Here is a 9,022-nt window from a genome sequence, read left to right on the forward strand (position 1 = left end):
ATGAGCCTAATCGACTTGAAGGTGGGTGTAGTTGTTGTAGAGGTTCTTTTTCTGTGTCATTAGCCTAAAAAAAGCTTAAATAGAAACATTCATTCCTCAAATCAGCTGGTCCTCGTGCTTTTCTTCGGTGTCACGTGCCGCAGCGTAGAAGGTAAGAAGAGAGCGATTAAATGTTGTGTTTGTGGTCGTTTGGGCCGTGATTTAGTTCTTCTCTGTGGTTTATTCGTAGGAACCTGCAGTGTGGAGCATTGTTCTGACCCCATGAGATGCGTCCTGTCTGAAGACCAGAAAAGCTGCAAGTGTGCCGCCGGGTTTTATTCCCCCCAGTGTGACAAAAGTAGGTCTTTAAGAATGATTTTACCGTTTGATTCTGGCTGAAAGACCAAATAAATATCCCTGTTTCTGGACTTTAAGATCAAAAAGATGTATAATCTGTAAAGTTTCACCTTTTTATTAAAGGTCTTTGTTAGCTTTGGTTTAGTAGCTTGAGTGAAACTGATTGTGTTTAATTTAATTAACTTTATTTAACATGTGGGGACTCCTCCTTTATCTAAAAGTGCTCCATTTAAAAAGTCTATGACAGACTGTTTGGTTTTAAAATGATTCCTGTGACATTTTGAGCTGGTTTTGGACTTTTCCTGCTGCTGTGTGCCTTCATAAAAATGCAAACTAGAGTTTTCCATCTGCATGGAGTTGATTCGGAGCCAAACAGCCACAGGTTTGACCACATGTCAGTGGAAGGGTCTTTCTGGCTGATGTCCATGCAAGCTTCTCTGTAGCTGCTGCAGATATTGAACCATGATCTCATATTTCTGATTCTTCTCTGTGAACGGAGCTTGGATGTGATGCTGAAACAGCCTCATTTTGTGAAGGGCAGTAAAATCAATGCTTTTCTCATGCAAACTCGGTGTATATTTCTATTTCTAACGATTAAAAATAGCTGCAAGTCACTTCAACAGGGCAAGCTTTGTCAAACAAAGGGACAAAACTCAAGGAAAACCTTCTTTTATGACCTCCAGCTGCACATAAGCTGGTGGGATCATGCAGAAGCTGAGCAGAGGCCTTTGTTTGCAGCCGACAGGTAGATTTTCAAAGCAGTGCCTCATTTTTAGACCATAAATAAGATGGACTGTTTACAGTTTTGAATTCTGAAAGTCGCCGTCTTGCTCTTTTGATCATTTATGTTGTGATTTGTGTCATTTGAGCAAAGAAACTGTGCTTATTCAGACCCTGCTTCATCATGCTTTTGTTTTAAATGGGACCACAACTGGAAAATTAGCATATTTGGAGCTTTTAATAAGAAGGAAGAAGGAAAAAAAGCAAATCTTTGAAACTAGCAACAGTTTACTGTGGCTTTATTCTTCAGATTGTGAGTCTCATTAATCTAAAGTCTGCAGCTGATATTGATGTCGTCTTCCTCTGAAATCAGGTGGAGAAGGAAGAGAGGAATGCTGCTCATGAGTGAGATTATTAGAGAGGAAGAAGCTGATTTATCTGTTATTTAGTCTGTTGTTGTTACTGTTATGTGTGGCCAGGTACTGGCACACCTGGAGTGCCCCCCCCCCCCCTCTCCTTCCCCCACAGGCCAGTAGCCAATCGGTAATCAGGTGGAGGATAAAGAGGGATAAAGAGGAAGGCCGGGGTCTCACTCTGGGGGCAGCAGCTACACTGATGGTTTTCTTTCTTCTGATTTAATAGTTAACCCTTGTGTTCTTTCTTCTTATTATTCTTCTGTCTTAGATGACAGTTTGTTTTTATGTGAGTTTGAGACAGTTTGAGACTGCCGGTCGTCCTGTTTTGACCTGTTTTTCAGGTTATATTTGGGTTTTTTCTTCAGTAAGTGGGGAAAACGCAGGGTGCCACGGCCCTGTTTCCCCCTTTTGTCTCCATCTCGTTTTGGTTCATAACTTCATGGGTTAACCATTAACTTTTCTTTCCCCTTAATAAATTATAAATATTGTTCCTTTTTTTGCAAACATTGTGTGGCGCCCTCATATCTTATGGTCTCATTGAGCCTATGAATTATTTCTATTTTGCCGTAACAGTCAGAAATGATAAAAGGGAACATTCCTTTTCTTTTTCCTGCAGGTGCACAGGTCAGAGTCATGTGTGGCCAGGTAATGGCACACCTGGAGTGTCTCCCCCCCCTCTCCTTCCCCCACAGGCTAATAGCCAATCGGTAATCAGGTGGAGGATAAAGAGGAAGGCTGGGGTCTCACTCTGGGGGCAGCAGCTACACTGATGGTTTTCTTTCTTCTGATTTAATAGTTAACCCTTGTTTTCTTTCTTCTTATTATTCTTCTGTCTTAGATGACAGTTTGTTTTTATGTTTTTATGTGAGTTTGAGACAGTTGGAGACTGCCGGTCGTCCTGTTTTGACCTGTTTTTCAGGTTATATTTGGGTTTTTTCTTCAGTAAGTGGGGAAAACGCAGGGTGCCACGGCCCTGTTTCCCCCTTTTGTCTCCATCTCGTTTTGGTTCATAACTTCATGGGTTAACCATTAACTTTTCTTTCCCCTTAATAAATTATAAATATTGTTCCTTTTTTTGCAAACATTGTGTGGCGCCCTCATATCTTATGGTCTCATTGAGCCTATGAATTATTTCTATTTTGCCGTAACAGTCAGAAATGATAAAAGGGAACATTCCTTTTCTTTTTCCTGCAGGTGCACAGGTCAGAGTCATGTGTGGCCAGGTAATGGCACACCTGGAGTGTCTCCCCCCCCTCTCCTTCCCCCACAGGCTAATAGCCAATCGGTAATCAGGTGGAGGATAAAGAGGAAGGCTGGGGTCTCACTCTGGGGGCAGCAGCTACACTGATGGTTTTCTTTCTTCTGATTTAATAGTTAACCCTTGTTTTCTTTCTTCTTATTATTCTTCTGTCTTAGATGACAGTTTGTTTTTATGTTTTTATGTGAGTTTGAGACAGTTGGAGACTGCCGGTCGTCCTGTTTTGACCTGTTTTTCAGGTTATATTTGGGTTTTTTCTTCAGTAAGTGGGGAAAACGCAGGGTGCCACGGCCCTGGTCTCCATCTCGTTTTGGTTCATAACTTCATGGGTTAACCATTAACTTTTCTTTCCCCTTAATAAATTTTTTTGCAAACATTGTGTGGCGCCCTAATATGTTGTAATATTTGTATTTTTTGAGGCCGTAACAGTCAGAAATGATAAAAGGGAACCTCTCTTCTCTTTTCCTGCAGGTGCACAGGTCAGAGTCATGTGTGGCAGTGACTACATCGCCATCAGAGCCTCGGAAGATTTTTTCAAGTATCATAAAGTGCCGCTGGAGTCCCTGCATTTGCCCAACAAACAGTGTCGAGCTGAGAGGGAGATCATCGACGGCGTGCCCTACTACATGTTCAGGATCTCCAAAGAGAAGTATCTGATGTGTGGAGGGAAACCGCTCAAGGTACAGCTCAGTGTCTCCAGGTTGGTCTAAAACTCTGCAAAGCTTTCAAATCTCTCTGTTCTCCCCTTCCAGAAGAATTCCACTCACTTTGCATATTCCCTGAGTGTGAAATCAGACCCTCAGGGAACGGGAAACATCATCAGAAATTCAGCCATTAAGATGGACTTCACCTGCATTTATCCTTACGTCAGGACGGTCAGTTTGCCTTTTCCAGTTCTCCCCATTTCCAGGTAGGAAAATATGAATTAAAATGATAAATAGCTTGTTATTGCGTCCTTTACTCTCTGATATGTGGGTGAAAACCTTTTAAAGCAGTGTTCTCTGCTGTGTGCGGACAGTGAGATGGTGATGCATGCAGATGAAATGGATGCCACCGTGCAGATGATGCTGTACTCAGACCTCACATATTCAAAGCCCTTCACCAGCGCTCCGACCATAGAGCTCAGAGACAAGGTAGGCCAGGGCCCGCTGACTGGTCCAAATGAGACATTTTTCAATTAAATCTGCACCTTTTGGTTGTTTCTAAATGTGTGGTCGGCTGAGATGAAACGGGTCAAAACAGTCAGCACAAACAAATTGGATAATATGAAATGGAGATTAAAAAAAAGGAGATAAAATGAAACAAATGAGATAATGAGCAAGGAATTAAAAACATGGGACAAATATGTGCAAATGGGCACAAAACAACCTAAAAAAAGAGATAAAATGGGACAAAATAAGATGCAAAATGTTAGTGAACCAAGACCAAAAAGACTGAAACTAAAATATGTGGTCAGCTGTTTTTATCTATTGGAAGAAAAAAAAGTGTTATGTATTTTAATCTGAAAAGTTGCATTGTTTCAGTTTGGTTTTTATGTATTTATCAGACGATTTTACCCAAAGCAACTTAAAAATCATGATAAAACAGTATATATATATATATATATATATATATATATATATAAAAAACAAACTATAACAGGAAGCACACATCCTCAAGGTCATCATCAGTTAGATGTTTTTGCTCTAATTTAATCAGGTTTTCTGCAAATATACAAGCCATTTCCAAAGAAATCGGCTCCACCTCCGTTATATACAACTTATATCATGACAGTGAACAGTTGTAAATCCTCACATTTGAGAAGCTTGAGCAGAAAATGTCATTTTCACATGAAAAATGATCGAATATACTAATAAAACATCAATTTATCGACTTTACACTGATTGTCTATTCGCTGAACATTTGTGTTGAGATTCTATATAGTTAAACTAAAACGGATTACATGTAAAACACAACAATTTCCTGACTGTATTCTTCAGCTTTTAAGCTCTAATTTTTGTTTTTGCTCTAATTTAATCAGGTTTTCTGCAAATATACAAGGCATTTCTAAAGAAATCTACTTTCAACAGTCATAGAATCAAACAGGGGAGCTATAAAGATGTAACACCCTCTGATTTTCTCTTCTCAAATGCCCCAAACATCACTGATATATAAAGAAATGTCAATAGAAGCATTTGATTAGTATTGGACCTGAACTCCACAGCTGAGAAAACAATACGTCAATAAGGAAATGCTAAGACCTGAAATACTCAAATGATATGTGCAGATATCATCTTAAAAAGTGTAAAATAACAGGAAGCACACATCCTGAAGGTATGGCTGGAATGAGAAGACAACCAGCTGCAGAAAGAAGAAACTGAATCTGCAGAAAGCCTGTAAAATCTCACCGTTTTCTACCCTCTTTATGCTGAATGAAACAAACTCAGTGATGTAATATTTCATCTTCTTTCCCTTGTTTAAGATGTAAAGCGCCTTGTTGTGCTGTTTAGAAATGACTTCACTCAGGTCTGTTTTCTGCCTTTTGTAAGGATCTAAGTAGATGAATGAGTTGTAACTTGGTGTCATGACTCCATGTCGGCCTGAAGGACCTGAACCAGTTTTTCTGTAGGTTCACGTGGAGCTGACTGTGACCGAGCCGGAGGATTACTTCCTGCTTCGGGTTAATGAGTGTTGGGCCACACAGACTCCTCAGCCCAACTCTACAGAGGGATTAGTCCACACTCTGATTCATAATGGGTGAGAACATCTCTTTTTACCCTTAAATCCGTCTGAAATGTACGCTTTTTACCCTTAAATTGGTCTGAACTGTGTGCTTTTTACCCTTAAATTGGTCTGAACTGTGTGCTTTTTACCCTTAAATTGGTCTGAACTGTGTGCTTTTTACCCTTAAATTGGTCTGAACTGTGTGCTTTTTACCCTTAAATTGGTCTGAACTGTGCGCTTTTTACCCTTAAATCGGTCTGAACTGTGCACTTTTTACCCTTAAATTGGTCTGAACTGTGCTTTTTACCCTTAAATCAGTCTGAACTGTGTTTTTTACCCTTAAATCAGTCTGAACTTTGCTTTTTACACTTAAATGGGTCTGAACTTTGCTTTTTACACTTAAATGGGTCTGAACTTTGCTTTTTACACTTAAATGGGTCTGAACTTTGCTTTTTACACTTAAATGGGTCTGAACTTTGTTTTTTACCCTTAAATCAGTCTGAACTGTGTTTTTTACCCTTAAATCAGTCTGAACTGTGTTTTTTACCCTTAAATCAGTCTGAACTGTGTTTTTTACCCTTAAATCGGTCTGAACTGTGTTTTTTACCCTTAAATCGGTCTGAACTGTGTTTTTTACCCTTAAATCGGTCTGAACTGTGTTTTTTACCCTTAAATCGGTCTGAACTGTTTTTTACCCTTAAATCGGTCTGAACTGTGTTTTTTACCCTTAAATCGGTCTGAACTGTGTTTTTTACCCTTAAATCGGTCTGAACCATGTTTTTTACCCTTAATTGGGTCTGAACTGTGCTCTTTTTACCCTTAAATCGCTCTGAACTCTGCTCTTTTTACCCTTAAATCGATCTGAACTGTGCTCTTTTTACCCTTAAATCGCTCTGAACTGTGTTTTTTACCCTTAAATCGCTCTGAACTCTGCTCTTTTTACCCTTAAATCGGTCTGAACTTTGCTCTTTTTACCCTTAAATCGGTCTGAACTCTGCTCTTTTTACCCTTAAATCAGTCTGAACTCTGCTCTTTTTACCCTTAAATCGCTCTGAACTGTGTTTTTTACCCTTAAATCGGTCTGAACTCTGCTCTTTTTACCCTTAAATCGGTCTGAACTCTGCTCTTTTTACCCTTAAATCGCTCTGAACTCTGCTCTTTTTACCCTTAAATCAGTCTGAACTGTGTGCTTTTTACCCTTAAATCGCTCTGAACTCTGCTCTTTTTACCCTTAAATGGGTCTGAACTCTGCTCTTTTTACCCTTAAATCAGTCTGAACTGTGTTTTTTACCCTTAAATCGGTCTGAACTGTGTTTTTTACCCTTAAATGGGTCTGAACTCTGCTCTTTTTACCCTTAAATCCGTCTGAACTGTGCTTTTTACCCTTAAATATGTCTGAACTCTGCTCTTTTTACCCTTAAATATGTCTGAACTCTGCTCTTTTTACCCTTAAATCAGTCTGAACTGTGTTTTTTACCCTTAAATCGGTCTGAACTGTGTTTTTTACCCTTAAATGGGTCTGAACTCTGCTCTTTTTACCCTTAAATCCGTCTGAACTGTGCTTTTTACCCTTAAATATGTCTGAACTCTGCTCTTTTTACCCTTAAATATGTCTGAACTCTGCTCTTTTTACCCTTAAATGGGTCTGAACTCTGCTCTTTTTACCCTTAAATCAGTCTGAACTCTGCTCTTTTTACCCTTAAATCAGTCTGAACTGTGTTTTTTTTTACCCTTAAATCGGTCTGAACTGTGTTTTTTACCCTTAAATCAGTCTGTACTCTGCTCTCCACTCACACCTGTCCCTCCACCTCTAAACTCCCAGGTGTGTGGACGACCACACCGTTTCCTTCCTCGGCGTGGATCAGGGGAAGTCCAAATATAACGGCCAGAGCTCCACCGTTCGCTACACCTTCGACATGTTTCGCTTCACCACCGACCCTCACGAGCTTTATCTGCACTGCACTGTGCAGCTGTGTGAGCCAGAGGACCAGCAGTCCTGCGTTCCTGTGAGCTTTACACTCCCTGTTGGTCAAGTCTTGACTAATAACTATTAAGACCTTTTTTATATTTGCTTTTTGAAGTATTCCAACATGGATTTTTGTACATTTCTTCCCAGAACTGCAACTCGATCAGTAAGAGGGAGGCAGTGAGGGCAGGTCCCAGCCAGGGCCTCCTGTCTTATGGGCCCATCAGGATCGAAATGCCTCCCAGACCCCAGTCCAGTGAGGCCTGCTCCATGCTTTTCTTTCTCTTCCTGCCCTGATATGACCACAGATGTTGTTTCAGGCTTTCCAGCTGCCACTACATCGTCTTTGAACCTTTGTTTCAGGCATACTGACGGCAGTGGTGCTGCCGATAGCCGGAGTCTGCACTGTGGGCTTCTTCCTCACCGTCCTCATCGCTGTGGCCAAGGCAGGCAGCAGGAGGACCGTAAAGATGGAGGAGCACTGACCCCAGGAAGCTGCTATTGGCAGCGTTAATAAACCTTTAATCAATGAAAACTCCCCTCTGTGTTTCTCACCCTGGATGGAGTTTCCTCAAATAGACTTGGTTTGTAGACTCTAAAGTGGGCAAAGTTAGGAGACTTTTACTAAAACATAAGTTCTCCTTTTTAAATAATGGAGTTTTATTTTAATCCAGCTCAGTTTCATGTTGACTGTTTTTACACATTTTAAAGAAGATATTCAGTCGTACAGCAGGCAAAAAGTTATTTTTGTTTATTTTTTACTCGAGTTGCAAACGTTTTATTCTGAAAATCCAGGAAAAAGTCAAATTGCACCAGTTTTTTTTCTACAAATCCTAATGTGAGAACCTTAAGATTACAGATTTTGAACGTCTTATTTATCTTATAGCAGGGATGTCAAACTCCTGCAGGTTTTAGATGTTTCCCTGCAGGTTTTAGATGTTTTCCTGCAGGTTTTAGATGTTTCCCTGCAGGTTTTAGATGTTTCTCTGCAGGTTTTAGATGTTTTCCTGCAGGTTTTAGATGTTTCCCTGCAGGTTTTAGATGTTTCCCTGCAGGTTTTAGATGTTTCCCTGCAGGTTTTAGATGTTTCCCTGCAGGTTTTAGATGTTTCCCTGCAGGTTTTAGATGTTTCCCTGCAGGTTTTAGATGTTTCCCTGCAGGTTTTAGATGTTTCCCTGCAGGTTTTAGATGTTTCCCTGCAGGTTTTAGATGTTTCCCTGCAGGTTTTAGATGTTTCCCTGCAGGTTTTAGATGTTTCCCTGCAGGTTTTAGATGTTTCCCTGCAGGTTTTAGATGTTTCCCTGCAGGTTTTAGATGTTTCCCTGCAGGTTTTAGATGTTTCCCTGCAGGTTTTAGATGTTTCCCTGCAGGTTTTAGATGTTTCCCTGCAGGTTTTAGATGTTTCCCTGCAGGTTTTAGATGTTTCCCTGCAGGTTTTAGATGTTTCCCTGCAGGTTTTAGATGTTTCCCTGCAGGTTTTAGATGTTTCCCTGCAGGTTTTAGATGTTTCCCTGCAGGTTTTAGATGTTTCCCTGCAGGTTTTAGATGTTTCCCTGCAGGTTTTAGATGTTTCCCTGCAGGTTTTAGATGTTTCCCTGCAGGTTTTAGATGTTTCCCTGCAGG

At 40.4% G+C, this 9,022-nt stretch overlaps 1 protein-coding gene across 1 annotated transcript; it reads left to right on the forward strand.

Moving 5' to 3' along the window:
• Positions 1-7,884, forward strand: zpd (zona pellucida glycoprotein d). Its single transcript, XM_072385117.1, has 10 exons — positions 1-21; positions 106-151; positions 230-337; positions 3,202-3,410; positions 3,483-3,640; positions 3,749-3,863; positions 5,339-5,466; positions 7,256-7,439; positions 7,550-7,655; positions 7,763-7,884. Exons 1-10 carry the CDS (start codon positions 1-3, stop codon positions 7,882-7,884), a joined length of 1,197 nt encoding a protein of 398 aa, XP_072241218.1.
• The last annotated feature ends 1,138 nt before the right edge of the window (positions 7,885-9,022 follow it).

Source organism: Leuresthes tenuis, unplaced genomic scaffold (genome assembly GCF_036924035.1).
Source record: "Leuresthes tenuis unplaced genomic scaffold, fLeuTen1.0.hap1 SCAF_5, whole genome shotgun sequence".
NCBI classification, from domain to species: Eukaryota; Metazoa; Chordata; class Actinopteri; order Atheriniformes; family Atherinopsidae; genus Leuresthes; species Leuresthes tenuis.

Excerpts from the sequence above, each read along its gene's own strand:
- zpd (XM_072385117.1), top strand. The coding sequence starts at position 1 with ATGAGCCTAATCGACTTGAAG. Across the intron at positions 3,864-5,338 it reads CCATAGAGCTCAGAGACAAG|GTTCACGTGGAGCTGACTGT; the intron begins GTAGGCCAGGGC and ends GTTTTTCTGTAG. Across the intron at positions 7,656-7,762 it reads GCCTCCCAGACCCCAGTCCA|GCATACTGACGGCAGTGGTG; the intron begins GTGAGGCCTGCT and ends CCTTTGTTTCAG.